Consider the following 20,641-nt stretch of genomic DNA (forward strand, 5'->3'; position numbering starts at 1 on the left):
TTAACAAAAAAAACTTATTAACGTCTGTTAATCACATGCCAAAACTGGTTTACTGGCTTTGTAATATTTTCACTGTAAATTCTGCTAAAAGATTTAAGACCATCTAATTTAATCCCATTATTGGGTGGTCCAATTATTGACTCAATGGGTCATTTAATTGATGAACCTGATTTTAGTAGTAAGAACCACAATTTTCTTGTAGTTTTTTAATCATTCACAGAAAAAATCCTTATTATAAGAACACAAAAAAGAAAATTCTCACGCTTTACTGCTTGCATATCTGAATAGATAAAAATTGAGTGTATTAGAAAATTATCTATATATTTTAAAACAGTATATCTTATTCAATGAGTGAGTTAGAGTTGACTATGATAAAACATTTTTGTGTGATTTAGTTTTAAAAGGAATTAAAAATATGTTGTAGTATTTGCTTATATAATTTTAGGTAAAAATATTTGTTCAATAAAATAATATTATCGAAAATATACAAACAATTTTTAATTTTCCTACGGTATTTACCTGCTTTTAAATTACAGATTGAATTTAGAAAGCTGTGTGGCCGTCGAAGCCTTAATCTGAATTTAAATCAGTTAAATTTTTAATTTTTCAAGTCTAGTATTATTATGATTGTTTCTCTGACGCGGAATTTATATTTTTTACGAGTTAAAGCTAATGGGGCGTAAATTGAATTTGCATAAATGAACTGATATAATAACGATCTTGTGTTGGGCTCAAAGTCACTTTTTTATTTGAAACTCATATACAATATATGCTCATTTTAAATATATTTTTTGAAATAATCTCTTATATAATATTTTACATAACGTGAAACTTTTTTATTGAAGATAAAAAATATGACATTGTAATTACGTATACATATGTAAATTTATACATATGCGGGCTTTTTAAATGACCTCTCTAAAACTACATACAATTCAGATTTTTTTAAGAATATTGTTTTTGAGTTTCAGAGTGTCGTGGATTTTTAACGTACGTTTTTTTATATGTACATATATATTCATATAAAAAATAGATGGGTGAAATTGTGGGATTTTAAGCGTTGATTGAAGCGTCAAAAACTTATTTTTTAGATAAGCTGTGTCTAAAAAAATTAACAAAAATATGCTAGAATGTAATAAAGTTAGTAATATATTTGGATCTCTTTTATAATTTTTTCTTATATTTTTTAACAGTTCCTGTATTATATCATATAAAATTTAGTTTCAGACACTACATGCAATTAATTGCATCTGTAAATAAACGTTTATTCTCACATACTTTTATCACACAAAACATCATAACAGTGCAATTACCATAAACTGCATTGCCAACCAAACAAAATATTTAAAGGGTCTTTTACATTTATTATTAACACTTTAAGCACAAGACAGAAAAATCAGTAATACAATATACTTATCCTTTTGTCAAATATTCAAGTTTTTAACCGGCTTATGTTCAGCACATCTTAGTTTTCAAAAATATCCTATTGTAAATAAATTTAGGATAAAAAAAATACTTATTGCAAAGAATCTTATTAAACGAATTTGAAACATAAATAAATTGTTTTTTAATATTCAATAACTATTTTTTACCTAATGAATTGAACCTCTTTCAATGGCTACAGGTTCATTTTCATTTTATAAATGATACAGAGAATATAAAAAATACATATGTTTATATTTTAAATATGTTACAAATAGTTAAAGCAAATATATATAGTATCAATTGTAGCTAATATGTTCATAAAATAGTTTTAAAACTATATATTCGATAATTATTTTACATGATTTGCTTTTAACAAATTATAGATTATTAGTAAAATACTAAAATTTTTAATATTAACTTATTTAAATATGTAAAAAACCGAATGTTTAAATATTTTTGTTGGGGTCAATTTATTTGGCTACACTGGAGCTATGCGGCATACTAGCAACACATACTTACGTACTTGTTTTGGTGACTCGACGGAACACTTTAATAATGTTGTTTATTAGCTACGCATAATTATTAAGTACTAAAAATAATCAGATTAAATGTTAATTTAATATTTATAACGTCACAATATATAATAAAGAAATAAATATAATAAATTATATAAATTATTTAAATATTTTTGTTTCCGAAAAATGTATTTTATGTCGATGAGATAAATAAAAGATTTTTACATTGACATAATATATTTTTCTAGTTACACGGAATGTTTTAATTATATTTTTCACATACATCTATATAATATATTATAATGAATATAACATTAAAATAGACATTTACAAAGACATACAAAACAATAAATAAATTGAACTGATAAAATATATTAATAGATACATAGATAACAAGATTTTCACTCTGTGAGTATATATATTATATTCGTGTTTAAAATAGAGCAGTCGTTTCTAAGTAGAACTATTTAAAGCTTTTGATTTAAAGTATATAAATGAGAAACTTTTCTATTAGACCATTTTGGTTAGAAGTTTTCAAACACGATTGAAATTTACACACGATTACTACTCACATTAATTTTATTATATTTTAAATGCATTTTATTAAACTTTTTAATAATTTAAGTTGTTTCTGGTTTTCGTGTTAAAAACCAAGTTTCCATTGGGTCAGATTTTCCCTTCATCACCACTGGACCACGATGAGTTAGGTTAAACTGAGGATCGTAGTTGTCCTCTCTGCACAAAAATCTGAAAATATCATAAATGAATAAGTCAGTTTTTATAGATGATTTTTTTATTTTTTAATAATTGTAAATATTCCGTTCTTACATGACATGCGTTAACCCAATGCGTTACAACAAGGTAACTACAATCAATATGCAAGTCCACAATCACATAATTTACATTTAAATAATAATTATTATTTCAGCTTACAATCAACAGATGTCACTATGAATGATCTGGCTCGATTTTTTTATTTACTCATCACGATATTTATTTGTGAGACTATGAAAATTTAGGAAAATCTAATCTGTAATGGTCAATCGGAATTACAATTATATAATAATCATTTATTTTAATTTCACAGAAATTATAAATTTATATGGGATTTGAGTCCATGTATTTTAAATATTAGTCACGGACTGTAAGTACAAATAAAAATATTTCTTATACAAAAATTAAAAATAGCATGAAAATAATAAAATCTGGTATCCATTTTATTGTATATGCTATTTAATTATGTAAGTATGAATTATACAAGTGAAAAGGGCAATTCACTTCTTCAATACCCTATAAACATCCCCTTTATTTGAAGGCGCGTTGTAGGGTTTCTCTAATCCGTTTACATTCGAAATCCACACATTGTTTACACAGGAGGCTCTTTGTGTTTTTGTATCAAATGGAAAATCCTATCCCCTAATAAATAATATATGTGATATATGTATGATATGAATAAATACGCATACAAACATTTTGCAGTAAAATTATTATTTATTTAAAGTCTTACCGTTTTTTAGATGATTAATAATAAAAATAAAATGATAAAATGTTACCTATTTTTAGACGATTAACGATAATAAATTAAACCTACACGTTCTAATATACAGATTTAAAATAGCTTTCGATAACTTAGCCATGACCTTATTTTAATATTTTTGTTAAATTTGCAGAAAATACAAAATTCTTATACATTTTTTATTAGCTTTAAGTAAAATATTCTGTTTATAAATGCCATAAACATATTTTTTTATAATACGTTAACGATTTATAAATAGTTCTATCCATTAATACAATTACTTATATGATTTAGATTTAATGTGGAGATGTGTTTAGGTATATTGTTTAGTAAACCATTAGACAATGTTCACATCAGCGATGCTAAACACAATTATTGCTATAAACAGAATCTATGTTAAATGGCGTAATAAATTATAACTAAGAAATTGTCTCTGATTCAACAAAGTAGTAAAACTACAAATTACATTAATACAAAATATACATTAATACAGCAAGAAAATGTAAAAACATATATTATTTTTTAGACAAAAATAGCGATTTTAGTTTAGCCCCTAATCAGCCACACTGGTCAACAAATATTGCTTGTTTTTTTTTTCACCTTGCTTTTAACTTGAAATTAAAAAAAACTAAACTCGAATCCAGTGAAGCTTGCGCTGAAACGATACATGCAACAACAGTTTAAATCGGCCTTTAAATTGACTTAAAGATTAATACTTTTATTTATATCAAAATATTTAATATTTCTATGAGTCTTAGATTTAAAATAATTTAATAATATTTGTAATATGAACCTTAAAATATATGCGTGTGTGAAGCATAAGTACAATACATCCTAATAAAAAAATCCTAATTCGATAAAAAATTTATACTAATAAAATATCTAAAAAATCGAGAGATATTTGTATATAACTATTTGATGTATTATGAATATTCTAATATGATTAACTCGGCTTAATTGAAAAGTTTGTGTAAATAAAAAAATATTTTACAAATAATTTTTGGCCACTAAAACACGCTCGTGCGTTGCAAATTTTTTTAAAAACAGCAAGCTGACTGATAAACGATTTACCATCGATGTTAAATATGTTTTTTAATTTTATTTATATTTTATTGACTTTGATTATTAAGTATATTGTTACTATACCAAATTAAACATATATTTTCAAAATATGTTTTCTATTATAAATAATATATACACCCTGTATAATTTAACGTTGCTTATATGGCTTTAATATAAAATTAAACTTAAGCTGTCACCGCAGTTAAATACGAAAGTTGGAACAACACAGTAGTTTCTGAAAGTATACATTTTATTTGCTATTTAACACAAATAAAAACATGGAAGTGTTCATGCAGTGTTATTTTGATAATATATTTAAAAACATGGATAGAGATTGCTTGTTTTCGAGAACAAAAAGAAAGGAATTGGTTCAATATTTTTGGGCAGTGATTGCCGGATGTGCTAAGGGTAAGTATTTATTTTAATATATATTACTTAAGAAACTGATTTATTAATTTTAATAAGTACAATTCGATTTTTTTACAAACCGAGCTATTTATTTCAAGAATTTATTACTAGCCATGTGCAATATCTCATTTCATACTCGTGACTTGCAAGTGGTCATTTTTAATATTATGACGTAATTTATGTGCGAATTAATTCACAAATATAACATTTTCAACTAAAGCGATAATTTTTTTTGAGAGCAATAACATTTATTTATTTAATAATAATAGTTAATTGCTAAATAGTACAAATTTGTAAAATAAATTTGAATTCAAATATATTATATATATTACTTCAAGTCGTTACAAAACTCGAAATAACTCTTAGAGACTCGAGATGATAACCAAGCTGGACTAACTTGACGATCGAAGTGAATGATTAAAATGAGAGTGTATTTACATTTGTGTATAATACGATAGTTTGAGCTCTGCAGTATTCTTTCTAAATATTTGCGTTAAGCATTGATGATTTTCGTAGGCTTCGCTACCTGCTACTTTGATCCAATGGTATTTTTTATCTGTTCCTGTGAAATTTTTTGTACTATCAAAAATACGCACTCCTCTTTTCTTAAAGCATTTTTTCGAAAGATAGGAAATTTTAGCATCATATCGCATTTATATAAAAAAAATATTTGTGAATATTAAGACGACCAATTTCCCATCGTATTTTGCTTAATTATAATGCAATAATTTATGATTCACTTATCACTCTGAGTGTAATTAAAAAGTAATTATATCAACACAATTTATAATAAATTCGAAAAAGTTAATACAGTTCGCAAATATTCGACAATGAATTATTTATTATAATTTTTTTTATAAATTTTTAGTAATACTGCCATCTTACGGTTGAGCATAAAAATATTTATAATAATTTTATTGATTTGTATCATTCAAAGAAAATAAATATTTATAATTAAAACAATTACACTAAATTGTTACAATTATTTTTATGCTGCAAAATTCAATATAAAAATCAGATTCTATTTCTAATATTTAAAAAAAAAATACTTTTACTAGAATTTAAGTGTTTATTATTATTATTATTTTTTTAAAAGTATCCACTAAAAAATTAGCGATAAATTAAAAAAATAATAAACTTAAAATTTTAGGCGAATCAGAAGAATGCGATTATGAATCTTCCTGTCGACATTTTATCTTAGCAGCACTGAGATACCACGAATCATCCAAAAACGACAATAGGCAAGTGTGTCTAATGGGAAAATACCATAATGTCCTTTACATTGCCGCTAAATTGGCATTCGATTGGAGTCTTCAAGACAATTATACAGTAGCCAGACTATTAGATGAAATTTACTCATGCGAGAAGACATTTGAAAGACTATTTCTAGGTAAGACAAAAATAAAGTCAATTAATAGTAATCACTACTAATAGTTATATATTCTTAGGTGCAATATTTGGAACTACAGCGCCACACTTTATCGCCGGTTGGAAGTCGGACTTCAAAGATAAAGAAGAGAACGTACACGCTTTGGTTTACTTCTTGGATCACGCTACCAACGCTGGTCTAGAGTATAAAGAAAAATCAATTTCTACAAGATTCATAGATGTCCCTTTAGAAAGTTGTGGAAGATCACCGCCGATTAGAGTTGTGATTCAAGCAGGTGCTTCAGAAATGCTTCTTATACTATTAAGATTTGGAGCTAAGATAGAAAACGAGAGTACTTCTACAAATCCAGTAGAATCAATACTGGAAAAGTTAAAGGATTCAAACAGGAAATATCCTTATGAGCTAGTCACGTGTTTGAGAGTCATTCTGAGAGCTATTCCAACAGTGAAGTTGACTTTAGATATGAAGCAATATGAAGGATATGATTATGCGGATGATTATAACTATCAGAGGAGAGGTGTATTAGAGAAGTATCCGCATATCTTAGAGGATCATCTGGTACCTTCTGAGAGATGCGGGTTAAAGCCGACCGAGTTGAAGCATCTGTGTAGATGTGCTATTAGAGAAGTACTCTGGAAGAACTTTCAGTTGCCTTCTGGTATTAGGAAATTGCCGATACCAAATTATTTACACCAATATATTGATTTGTGCAATGACTAATGTTAGTACAGTTGCTTTTATTTGAGGTGCATAAAAAAATATTTAATATTCCTATACAAAAATGTTATAAATAAAAATTGGTTTATATTTTTAATTTTATTTTTTACCATCACATGTATAAGTATGTTATGTGCTTTATTTATTTTAAATGAATTATTGAAAATTAAAAAACGATAATATTACAAACTTTATTTTTTTAGCAAATTTTAGCAAATTTAGTTCGATAACTAACATATTTATTTTTAATTAAATAATAATATTTTTAAGAGCTACTGGTAAGATATATTGTAATTTTAATAGTTTTTTTAAAAATAAAATATTATCAGAATATAAATAAAATGTTTTTTGACAGCATATTATAAAAGCCGAATGCCTAAACACTTATTGTCCAAAACTGAAATTTTAAGCCGCAATGTTTAATATAATATATACATATATAAGTAAACTTTGTGCTTGCGATGCCGAGGACGTCAATAGACGTCGACATAAGATGTTGCAACAGTGCTATGAAAGTCGTATGAGCGTTTTAAATAATATTAAAGAGGATCATATTGAAGAAAATTTAATGCCATCTCTGGAGAAAAGATAAGAAAATTTAAATATAAGATTTGCGTTGTGGATATTGGTTTTTAATTTCGTCATGACGTTCCCATACAAACGTTGAGAAAGTCAATGAAATTCAGCAAGGAAGTCAATAAAAAATATTATTTTTTATGCATTCAAGTATTTTGTATTCATTCGTTTATTACAACCCAAGGTGGGTCTTCACCTGGTCCTGCGCTATAATTTTCTAGTTTCTGGTTGAGGCTGAACTTACATTTTTCGTTACGTCATCCAACTACTGAAGCCTTGATATTTTTGCCTTTTTCGGTATCTGGTTTATTATCCAGCAACGTGGCATAATCACTAGTCTTCCAATACATTTATAGAATACAAAATCTAACCTTACTAAAAATCTGTAACTAAATGCAAGTCTTCAATATGCCAAAACTTTCCTCTTGCCCACCCTCTCAGCTACCCTACATACCCTTCACATATACTATGCATATCGAAAAAAATGTGCAAAATGGTTTTCAAGTTATTTTAACACGTGCTCGACTCGAACAAATAATTGAGAACATTTGGTTTAACTTCGGCCGTTACCGATTCTAAGAAACTGGCTAAAATTTTGGGCCGGTCGAAATTATATTTGACGACTTTTTATGACCCGGCCAGGTCATAAAATCAACATTTGGTAAGCGGTTGGCATCATAAGATTCTCCATCAAGCTTGACGATATATTGTTAAATTCTATAATAATTAGAATCCACTACTATTTGCCTCTCAGCCATAAACCGTGGGGGTGTTACCCTGCGCTGCTAAAGAAATATTTACCATTTCATTTTTATTATATAATAATGCTTACAAATATTTTATTACTTTTGTGAAATACAATTAGTAAGAGCACATTTAATATTGGCTGTATTAATTCTATTTATTTAAAAGATGGTTGAAATTCTACCCGAAATTTAAAAAAATCAGATACATAGGTAGCAAAATTATGGAATGAAGGTAATGGTATTGTAGGTTAATAAAATTTATTCATTTAATTTGTAACGGTACTTCGTAAAGACGATATGGAAATCTTATGAAGCAAAAGGTCGTAAAATATAAAAATAGATTTATTAGTTGTATTCAGAAGTATTATTGATATATTTAAATAGTTGGATATTTAAAAAAAATTATAGATGAATTTGTATGTATTTATATATAAATTAAAAAATAAGTATTTAATAAAAAAATAATATGAACATATATATTATATTATAAATTTAATAGTACTATAAATAGAGATATTTTAACCCTCTGTGATCCAAAGTTTTTTTAAATAATCCAAGTAATTTTGAATAAATATATTTAAAAAATAATTGAATGGTCATTAAATAAGAAAAACATTTCTTTTATATTAAATTTTTCTATATTATTTAGGTAAATTTTATTTTGGCATATTTTAAATATATAATTTACCTTAGAAGGTAAATTAAATATTTAAAATATAAATAGTATTATATTAATTAAAAAATATATAATATTGATTTATTACTGAATTTTTTTTTAATAAAATATAATTTTAATAATTAAACGAAATTTAAATGATACTAATTTAAGGAATGAGTTTTTAATAATTTATAATATTATTATTTTAAGTAACTTGAAAAAAAATGTCCAGACGTTATGAACATATGATTTCAAAAGATTAAGGATATTGAGGTATACTAAATCGAGTACGGCCAGGGGAATATTGTACGGAGTTGTGAAGTCGTATAATAATATTGCTAAGACAAACCGCAAAAATAAAAATGTAGCGAGTTTTCTTAATGGAATATATAATAGAAACAGCTTCGTTTATTAAGAAATAAATTATATTATTAAGTTTTTTCTATTTCATGTTTATGTTTATACTATGAAAGTATAGTGTAAAAATTAGCTATAATAATAAATAAAATAAACATATCAATAATATATTTTTTTACTAAGTCTGCAAATATTAAAAAAACGTGGATAGTTCTAGTTTTGACATTGTACTAAGCTCAAAAGGTTTGCTATCACTGGTATAAGCAAAGATTTAAACTGATTTATTATATGTGCTGCCGGTAATATCTAATTTTTCCTCTCTAATGTAATTTTTGAATGCAATATTAAGTATTTAATTATTACTTTCTGCTCATTGTTATTCATTTTGAGAAACAATGGTTGGATATAATAAGATAATAACAATAAAAATTTACATTATTATTGAAACTAAAGCCCAAAAGCTGAATGCTGAACGTCGGTTTTCCGACGGACAAAATCCCGAAAGATTAGTTGAAAATTTAAAAAAGTTAATATACTTAACTTCGTACAGTCAAGAAAATCATAAAACCTTTTACTAAATTTTATTTAAAATTTAAAATATAGTTTTTAGAAATTATAAATATTTTTTAGAACTTATAATTAAATATATGAAAGTTTTAGTAAATTTTGAGAAAAAAAAAGTAGGATATATTATAATAATTTGTACGAATTATTAATATTTTTAAGCACTAATGGTTAAATGTATTTAGGTTTTAGTTGATTTTAAAAAATAACTTTTTTTTGTTACGACCATAACGAATACAAACCAGTTAGAAGTTTAGACGCTAACTAGTGCAAAAAACACATAAAAAAGAAGCACTGGCTATAGACTCAAAAAAATACATAAATTTCAATAAAATACATTAATTTCAATAAGACATATTGATAGTTTCAGGTCTTATTTATTATTAATTATAATAGCTTTATCACCCCCCCTCCCTCTTAGATTGTAACCATTATTATTAATATTTCATACTAAAATATCAGTTTATTATATATTTTATTTAAATGTATGTGAATTAATTAATTTATATAATTAAAATATTATACAGTTTATTTGTATTGCAACCACACAATTCCATTAAATTCTAACAGAATTAATGTTCTTAGTCTCCATTAATATATCATTTTCACAACTTTTTATGCTTTATATCATTTTCATAACTGACATTATTTTTCATTTAAACTTTTGGGTCGACCCGAAACTTTACACACTAAAAAATTAACCGAAGCGTTAGCAAATTAACGACGCACTTTTCACCGAGTAAATAACCTCTAAAGTATCACACTTCGAAACAAGGAGAAAAGAATATTTGATTTGTGTACTCCTGTCATCTAACGCGTTCGGTCGTTAAGCTTTTGCTCCATAAAATCGCGATTTTTATTCCATTAACACCTACCTATAAGTGTCTTCGGACACGTTTATAGTCCCCGGAATTCCAGTGGTTTCACAACGACTCGTCAAGTTAACGGTGTTTCCGAAAAGGCAGTAGCGAGGCATTCTGTGGCCGATTACTCCCGTGACAACTTCGCCGGTGTGGATTCCGATTGTGATACGCTAGAATTTAATTAATTTAATTAATTTTTATTTCACAAAAATATTTGAGAATCTCGAGTGTCGGAATACGTACCACTGGCTGTCCGTCGATGGTGACTTGTTTGGCTAAATCCATCATGTCTAAAGCTAGTCTAGATATCCATTTTGCGTGACCGGGATTTGGTTCTGGAAGGCCGGACACTGCCATGTACTTGTCACCGACGGTTTCCACCTAAATATATATCAATATATGTATTATTATTAGCAATGCGAAGATCAGCGTTATTCAACTATTAAAAAATAAATTTAAATATAAATTTTTATTTTTAATTTACCATGAAAAAAATGTTTTATAACACTTTGTATTTATAAAAAAAATGTTTAAGAATAGCAAATCAATAATAATGTTAATAATTAAGAAGAATGAATGTTGATAAAGATGAAATAATAATATTTTTTTTAACAATTCATGCCACCGCTGTGCCACAGTTAGTAGTGAGTACTGACACTGTGTAAAAAGTTAGCTATGAAATAAAAGTTACCTTATAAACATCAGGATTTTTCTTGGGATCCGTTAAGACGTCGAACGTCGTATACAACTCATTGAGCATCCTCACAATTTTCATAGCCCCTCTCGAATCTGTGTTTTGCGAGCAAAACCTAGCAAACTCCACCACGCCACTAAACAGCAAAGTGACAACGTCATATCTCCTAGCGGCCACCGGCCTCCCGTGTCGCAATTCTGAAGCCACACTAATCGGCAGCACGGAATAGAGCAACCTAAACAAATGCTGTCATTGATCATAATCGCGCTTTGTGTAAACGGACAGAAATAGTAGTAGCTTATGAAATTAGATCAGTTGTTGTGCGGTTAGACGTCCGAACCTGTCCGTCTTTTGTTTCTCCGACTCCAGTTCTCGGTAAGTGGATTGAAGCTTATCCGTCAACACCTCTAGGTTCCTCGTTAACTTGTAGTCGGCCTCGAATTGCTCAGACATCAGTACCAAGTCTCTACTGGCGTCGTGTAAGGGAATGTCCGATATGTAAAGGCCATGCCTGAGAAAATTAATTATTGTCAATAATGAACGCCTGTGGTGTGCTTAATTATAAATCTAGACTAACAATCTTGTACCACGATTTTATCATTATTGTATAAAAAATTATTTCAATAGAATTAAATATGTATTTAATATTTATTTGAAATGAAAATTTTTTTTAATAAAGCCTCGTTTTTATTTAATAAAATACTTAAAAAGCATTATGATATACATTTTTATAATTGATAACAATAAAATATTGTGCTTAGTATATGTAAAAATCATTAAGGGATAAGATTTAGTCTGTATTTATTCTTTAATTGCGTACCATTGAATATTAGATTTTTAAAGTTGTGTATTTGTGCAATTTTTTTATGAAATGTTTCTTGAACTTTGAAGTCAGTTTTTTTGTTTATTTTTACATCATTTTTATGTTTTTGACTTGTGCCATTTTTTTGCCAAAACCGTACTTTTTATAGATACTTCGTTAAGTTATCGAAGATTATTGTGTAATATTTCTCGTTTTAAAAGATTAACTAAACCATCTAATATTACATTTTTAAAGTTGTTTCTTTGTGAAAACTATATGCAAAATAAAAAATATATTGCCAATATTTGTTTTCAACTTTTCTATGTTCGTTTTACAGTATTTATAAGCGAAAAAGACACTATTGAATTTTATATTGCCAATCTGTTTAGTTAACTCAGACCTTTTTTGTAAATTTTGACAATCGTTTTATACGATTTTGTAAGCCACTGAATAATATATTTTTAAAGTCATAGTTTTGTGTGATATTATATTTAAAAAATTCTTGACAATATGTTAAGTATTTCCAAACATTTTTGGGGTATGTTTTTCCCTTTCTTTTATTCAGTCATAGCCTTTAAAGTGTTAATTTTATGCAAAAATCAAACTTTTTACTATCAATTTGTTAAGTTATCAGACCTTTGTGTGGTATTTCTCCCAATTTTTTACGGTCGCTTCAAAAGCTTTAGTAAGCCATTAAATAATTTAAGTAATAAAATATAATTTTTGTTCTGTTAATTTATTTCGTACTCTTTAATTTATTAAAATTATTTTCCATAAAAATCATTGAAAACATATTATATACATATTTTTTTATTTATTTTCGTTTTAGGTATATGTGTAAATATATGAATACCTATCTAGGGTACCTCAAAACAGTACAAAATCGACCGCCGTACATGTACGGCGATACCGTTCAAAGAGTTAATGATTTAATTAATAAAATATAAAAATGTTAAATACATCTGCTTGCAGACGACACTTTAATTTATTGCATAAGTTAAAAAAGATGATAAGATAATAATGAATTTAAACTTAATTTGAATAAAACTAAATATATGATTATTAATTTAAATATTTTAAATAATAATATGAAAAAAAGTTCATATTTAAAAAAATATTTAGTAGTTTTTACAGATAAAAAAATATTTTTTAAGAAGTATTTTTATTATATAATCAAAAATAAATAGTGAAAAAATACGTTTATTATCAGAAAAATTGCACAATAATTTATTTTTAATTGTGACACCTTTGTTAATCTAGTGATTTGTAGCTTTTACTGTCTTATATAATATTATTTTGAAATATTCAAGAACAATTTTTCATTATTCCAAAGCAAAAATAATAATAATATCTCAAGGTATACCATATGAGTCCTAATTAGAAACAATATTGTTTATAATATATATTATTAATATAATGAATCATATAGATTAATATAAATAGAATAGGTGATAATATTAAAGAAGTTGTAAATAACTTAAATAACGAATTCAATAAAATAGAAAGAAAAATGTTAATTTATTTCGTACTCTTTAATTTATTGGTATTATTTTTTATAAAAATAATTATATAAATATTATATAAATATAATGTTTTTTATTTATTATTGTCTCAATTATTTGAGTTAACTGGGAATCTAGGATACCTAAAACGATACGGCGATACTGTTCAAAGGGTTAATGATTTAATTAATAATATAGAAAAATGTAAAATACATCTCTTTGCAGACAACACTTTAATTTATTGCATAGGTGATAATGGTAAATAAGATTATTAGATAATAATGAATTTAAACTAGATGTATGATTATTAACTATAAATATGCTATATAATAATATGAAAAAAGTTTAGTAGTGATTTTAGATAAAAAAATAAATGTTAAGAAACATTTTAATTACATAATCAAAATTATTAGTAGAAAAATACGTTTATTAATATAATTATATTACCCCACTTCAATTATTGTGCAACAATATTCTATATGCTTTAATTAGATAAGATGATGGTACAAAAAAATCAAAATAGAGCAATAAGATAAGTTTTAAATAAATATAGATTTAGTAGTTGTAGTAGTACGATTAAAAGATTGCAATGGTTAGACATTCAAGAAATATTATATATTTAATGGTTATGTTAAAAGAGTATTTAAATAAGTATAGATTAATAATTAGAGACATACATATATTTAATGCTAGAAGTAGAGATATAAGGGTAGATAGGTATAATAAAATTAATACAGCTAGGGGAATTTTATATAAAGGTGAATAATAAAAATGTAGAGAGTTTTCTCAATGGAATAAAGAAACACCTTTGTGCATTACGAAATAAATTATAATATCAACGTATTTTTTTTTATATTCTGCTAACGTTTAGGTATATATTATATTTTAGCTAAATAAATTTAAAAAATAATAATAATTACTTTTGTACTTGAATTTTTAATTTGCATTGTTGTTGAATTTGCTACTTATTTTTTAATTTTCAGAATTATTTAATTAAAAAGTGTTTAAGAAACACTGAAATATTAATTGCAAACACACAAGCAAAGTGGACATTAGCAAGCTTAATATTTAACGACACAATAATTATAATAGATGAGAATATTACCTTGTTAGGTCGTCCAAATTCATGACACTCGGGTAGCAAAGGAAAAGCATTAAGTCGGTTTCTGGTATGTACAGCATTTGTCCCTGAAATTTTAATTACCATAAAGGGTACGAAATCAGAGGAAATTATTTAGATTTAACATTTCCATATGTATGTAGTATATATTTCGTTTACCTTGAGACGAAGGACAGTAAATTCATCGCAGACCTCCGTCGCCTTCATCTCTCCAGGTTTCGTTTTCAGCACGTAGATCGTGTTTATATGAGCCAGGATGTTTTCGAAAGTCAATTCAAGATGGGGTCGTACCTAAGGATATATGTACGTTTTGACTTTAGACTCTATGTGTTGTCAAAGCCCGAAACACATCCAATATTCCAAATGTCTGGCCATTAGCAATATTGGCTTGGGTGTGATGGCTCAAAGTTTCCGTTTGATGATATCTACATTTCACATGTCTAATTCAGACCGTTTGCTATATACATTACATATGTATTAAGTTAGTGAATAAACGATTAGTGACAATTCATATAAAATTAGTCTTAACAATTAATCTAAACTATTTCTTTGTGTAATATGATATATTCTCAAAACAAAGATCTTTTTTGATTTCAAAACAAAGATTTATCCTATCTGTATATCTAAGCTATTTTATCATTAAATATTTGCTTTCAAGCAAATATTATATCACATTAAATTTTAACTGACATGTTTGAGTAATCTCCATATTATTGTATTTAGTAATATAATTAATTAGCGTATATAAATAAATCCATCAGAACTTGATTAATTACTTAATAGTAATTACATATAATTTGCCTAAAGGCATTAAATTAATTAATATTGAAATATATTTGCTTTGAATAATTAATTAGTTGTCTTGTATATATTGTATATATTTTTTTAATCAAAGCAGGCACTAACATGTTTTTAATTAATTAGCAAAAAAAAGCGGCTATAAAATGTTCGATACATGGAGTCTTAAATTTTATGTAGCACATTTTTTTTTATTATGAATAAATTTGGAGGGTCTTATCGAACTTAGATGTACTGAGAAAAGAGTAATCCGCTGAGACTGTTACGAAGAACAAGCTTTGTTTTAGTATATTTACGAAGACGTAAAAGGTTCTTTTATTTTCTCAAGTGTATTAATATGTCAATCGTTTTCTGTATAGGTATAAAATATATTTTAACCATAAATTATTTAAATCGCATTTTAAAACAAATTACTTATTTTCTTCTTCTTAAATATACATATGTATAAAGTGCAAATTTTAACTTTCATCGATATAATTGCTTAGGTAAAATAATCATAAAATAAAATTGTGCTTATAAATAAATATGTAGATATTTTGAACTAGATAATGATATTACAATACACAAAATATGTTGGTTTTTGTTTATGTAGTGATTTTGGACTTCATGTCGCTATTTTACTGAAAATCATTAACAAAATTCGGTAATAAACTACTAAAAAATTACAATTTGATGTTTTTAACTGCTTAAAATATATGGTGGTAATGGTAAAATAAATTTAATTAAGTTGCAAAGAATAATTAATTTCCAATACCAATGATAAAAATAACTAATATTCTATAGAATAAACTGACGTAAAAAATTATTAGGACAATTTTTCATAGAAAACATCTAGTTTTTAATAGAAATTTGCTATTGGAAATAATTAAATTAAATCTATAATAGTTGAAAAAAATATTATTAAAATTTTTTTTAATCATTAAATTGCAGTGTAAAATTAATTAAAATTACCATGCGTTTTAATATAAAAATAAGTAAGATCAACATTAATAATGACAAGTTTAATTTAGGTTTGCTAAAATTTATTTACTGTCATTAGGCAAACAATTGACAATACGGTATTTTCCACCTGTTTGTTTTTCATATAGTGTTTTATTAAGAACATTAAAAAATCTTAAAACATTATTGCTCGTTCACACTAAAAGGGCTAAAAATATGTTTAAATGATGGTAATATATACATTTATAAATATTTTTACAGCTTAAAAAAGTGTTAATTTTTGTCAAAATATATACACTTAAAATAACGCAGCAATAGCTGACGTAAAAATATCATTTTATCAGCTAATTCATTTTTATAAATGATAAATGCAATAAAATGCAAAAATAAATCTTGTGCTGTATTAAGGCGGCTATCGTTAATAACAAATAAAAATGACATAAAATAAAAATATATAATATATCAAACGATTTTTTATAAATCACAGGACGTAACTTAAGGAAAATTTGTAATCAAAGTAAATAAATTAAAATAAATAAAAAAATATGTTAATTAATACTCAACACAAAATTTATTGTGCATTAAAATCACATAAAAATCCTAAATTTTTATATTAATTAAAATTTTTGGAATTTTATTAAACTCCAGATAATTAAAATATTTCATCAATTTTTATATGGCTTCAATCAAAAAGTTTTTAAAAGTTCATTTAAATTTTAAGAAAATTCCTAATTTTGCTACATATTTTAATTAAAATGGATAAAAAATTAAACAAATAAAATAAAAACACAGAATTCATAATTATTAATACGTATTATAAAAAGTAAAAATTTGTTGCATAAAAATTACGTGTGAAACAATTATTTTATAAATTCAATTTATTAAATAATACTTAATATATAATATATATTTTTTTAACAAGTTTACTGCCTTTATCAGAAAAAAATAAATAACTACTATAAAATTATGATGAAAATACAACGATTTTTTTTCTTATTTGCAATTTAAAAAATTTGAGACAGACAAAATATTATATGCATTTAATTACTTAGAAAATCATTTATTCCTGAATTATTTAAAAAAATATTATTTATAGAATATCAAGAAATATGTAATATATTTCTTAAATAAGTTTATTGCTATTACAAAATAAATAGACACAAAAAAACATCATGATATAAATATTATCGATTGATTTAGACTTATATTACTTAATGAATAACAAAATGTAGGTTTAAAATAGTTGTACCTTTGTAAAAAAAATAATAAATGAAGTAATAACACAAGAGCACAATTAAATTTTCTGCATAAATCTTGCTACTTCTACTAATCAGAATATATATTACATTTATTTCTAAAATACGAAACTTAAGTTTTCTGTTATATTCGCTATTTTATATATTTTGCTTGTATTGTACCCTTAAATATTATTTTTGGCATAAAGAATAAATAGCCTATTTGCATAGAATTGTACTCTGTTGCTGATTTTTTGTAAAACGTGTAATTTATATATTTTATGGCAAAATAAACCTACATTATAGTAGAACTAATAACTAGTACTTTGCAGTAAATTTAAGTTTAACATTAAAACTATACCAATGTTAAATTTTTTTTGACCATTACTAAAAAATCCTGTATCATATTTAAATAAACGTCGTTTATGGCATTTGACAAGAACATGATTTTAGAGTTTCTTAATCTTGTTATGTCTAGAAATGTTGACATTCATTAGTCAGAAATATTCACATAATATTATCAAGCTTATACTTAAAATTTATAAATAAATACAAGTGAAAATTCTGCGTCGCGTTATGGATAATATGCCCTCAAGATTAAGTAACCTACAACTTTCATGATTTCATAATCGTCCGCTTCTTTGCTGAATCCTGTATTACATATTATATTATATTTAATGAAAAACATACAAATATGATACACATAAGTATATTGAATTATTTTTTAAAAATTATTAGCAAAAATTAAGAATACTCACTGCATCCAAGACGTGCGATATCTTGCAATTGGGTTGTGCAACTCTGGGCAGCACTCGTGCAACAGCTCTGCCGCATTGCACCACTCTCAGCTTCCTGTCAAACATCAAGTGAAACGGGAACACTCGACAGAACGTAGCGGGACTAACTTTCGGCTCTGCGAAAACCAAAGAGACCATCGTCAAAACTATAGACATTGTTTTCTGAATGAAGCGAGCTGTTTATCTTCTACCGGATGACATACATACATGCAAACAGAGTGAAGCGGTAGATTTGTATAACAGTGTGTAGTTAACCTTCTCTCTGAACCTAGGCTTTAATGGTTAGGTTAGAGAAAAACTTTTTCGGAGCGTTTGCATAACAAAAAGCTATTCAAACTTTTGCTTTAATTTGAATCTATCGAGTGAGTGTTTTTGAGAGAAGAAAAGATTGTAAGATAATGAACTAAGTTTTTTGAGGTGGATTTTTGTAAAAGTTTTCGGTGTAATATAGACAGATGTATACATAGTATGGTTATCGATTATATTGAACATAGGTTTTCGTGCTGTATTTCACGCAGTTTCCATTTTAACTTAAAACACTTATATTTTTAAAAATATGTAAATCAATAAAATATATTAATTTTGATTTGTAACCACAATTTTGATACGATGTATAAAAAATACTTAAATAAATTTGTACGTTAAGATTATGTAGATCGAATAAATTATATATTAATATAAAATAATGGCAACTTGTAAGAGGTTAAAATTCAAAAGTAACAATACTCGGTGATTTACTTTAATTTTTATATAATTTGATTACAATTTTTATTTAACGTTTATATTAAAATACCACATCTTAGGGCTGATTTATTCTAGAAAAAATGTTTTATATAATATTTAATAGTGCAAATCTTGCGGTCCTTTAAAGATTTTAATTTATAAATTTATATTATTTTTTTACTATAGTGTTGATACGTGTTTTTCTCGAAGCGTAACGTACTGCTTCATCAGTTTTTTTAAATGAACTATTTTGCTTTCGCTAGTGCGAGTTTGATAAGTCAGATAGTAAAAATTCTGACAAGCTTTGACTTGTGAAAATTATAGATTTAAATATCAGATGAAAATTTTGTATGTATTACTACCGAAAATTTACTTTTTACGTAATGCTTAAGAATATTTGCCAACGCTGTTGCTAGCCACTTTTAATTTGAATACATGATTTCACCGCTTTTTAAAAGATACCGACTATTTAAAAGGTGCACTTGAAAGTGGTCACAATCCGTCTGAATCTCCGACCGTCACGTACGCTTACATAACGCTATGCTTATCGCAAATAGTTTTATTAAGCCTTTAACCATCAATAGCAATATTTTTTTGCGTTTATATAGACACCGACTGTTTTTTGTTCAGCTCAACTTTGAAGGTAAATATTCAAGTAGTCAAAATCCACATTAATAGACAAATGGCACGCGTACTTGTATAACGCTGACAAAAATAATAAAGTCAAAGTCCATTTACTTTCCTAAAATATTTTTTTACAATATTATTTTTTAGCAGCATTTGATTTTGCGATCGAGAAAGGATCGTTCACATTTGTATTTTAACTGAGCTGCATATTTTTGTTTGATATTTAATTATTAATATTTTATATGTTCTTTGTTGTTATTGTTTTAAATTTTTTTAATTTAATGACATCATTGCGCAAGATGAGAAAAAAGGTCGATAAATTCGACCTTTTGTTAATAAATATTCGAAGCATAAGAAAATATGCTTCTTAATATTTTTTACCAAAGTTTTTACATAAACAGTTTTTACGATAACCACAAGCTCCAAAAATATTTTCGAATTTATCACTAAAAGTATTTTACATATGCATATCTTTTTGTGGTTTGGAAGCGATCCATGCTCTATTTGAACCATATGTTAAACCATTCCTAACCGCTACGTTTCCGGTGCATATACTACAATCTTGTCCTTCAGTCATTGGACGTCTTTTGCGAGTGACGTGTGTTAT

General features: G+C 25.8%; 2 protein-coding genes across 2 annotated transcripts in view; one reads left to right on the top strand and one right to left on the bottom strand.

The window, feature by feature from the left end:
* Positions 1-2,158: 2,158 nt before the first annotated feature.
* The window catches only part of Gycbeta100B (guanylate cyclase soluble subunit beta-1-like), a 34,406-nt gene continuing 15,923 nt past the window's right edge, over positions 2,159-20,641 (bottom strand). The window contains exons 7-14 of the mRNA XM_088183130.1: positions 18,646-18,800; positions 15,075-15,206; positions 14,901-14,983; positions 11,832-12,002; positions 11,489-11,726; positions 11,041-11,178; positions 10,810-10,967; positions 2,159-2,687 (exon numbers count right to left, since the gene is read on the bottom strand). Of these exons, the coding sequence (XP_088039256.1) occupies positions 2,561-2,687; positions 10,810-10,967; positions 11,041-11,178; positions 11,489-11,726; positions 11,832-12,002; positions 14,901-14,983; positions 15,075-15,206; positions 18,646-18,800 (1,202 nt within the window). The 3' untranslated portion in view covers positions 2,159-2,560. The remainder of the gene's footprint in view (positions 2,688-10,809; positions 10,968-11,040; positions 11,179-11,488; positions 11,727-11,831; positions 12,003-14,900; positions 14,984-15,074; positions 15,207-18,645; positions 18,801-20,641) is intronic.
* Positions 4,735-7,136, top strand: stops (SOCS domain-containing protein stops). Its single transcript, XM_088183131.1, has 3 exons — positions 4,735-4,926; positions 6,077-6,316; positions 6,375-7,136. Exons 1-3 carry the CDS (start codon positions 4,797-4,799, stop codon positions 7,034-7,036), a joined length of 1,032 nt encoding a protein of 343 aa, XP_088039257.1. The 5' UTR covers positions 4,735-4,796; the 3' UTR covers positions 7,037-7,136.

This window comes from Plectrocnemia conspersa, unplaced genomic scaffold, assembly GCF_051122295.1.
Source record: "Plectrocnemia conspersa isolate PC_06_02 unplaced genomic scaffold, ASM5112229v1 ptg000003l, whole genome shotgun sequence".
NCBI classification, from domain to species: domain Eukaryota; kingdom Metazoa; phylum Arthropoda; class Insecta; order Trichoptera; family Polycentropodidae; genus Plectrocnemia; species Plectrocnemia conspersa.

Bases quoted from the DNA above. Each gene is read 5' to 3' on its own strand.
- stops (XM_088183131.1), top strand. From the start codon at position 4,797: ATGGAAGTGTTCATGCAGTGTTATTTTGATAATATATTTAAAAACATG. The intron at 4,927-6,076 runs GTAAGTATTTAT...TTAAAATTTTAG, and splicing joins GATTGCCGGATGTGCTAAGG to GCGAATCAGAAGAATGCGAT. The intron at 6,317-6,374 runs GTAAGACAAAAA...ATATATTCTTAG, and splicing joins ATTTGAAAGACTATTTCTAG to GTGCAATATTTGGAACTACA.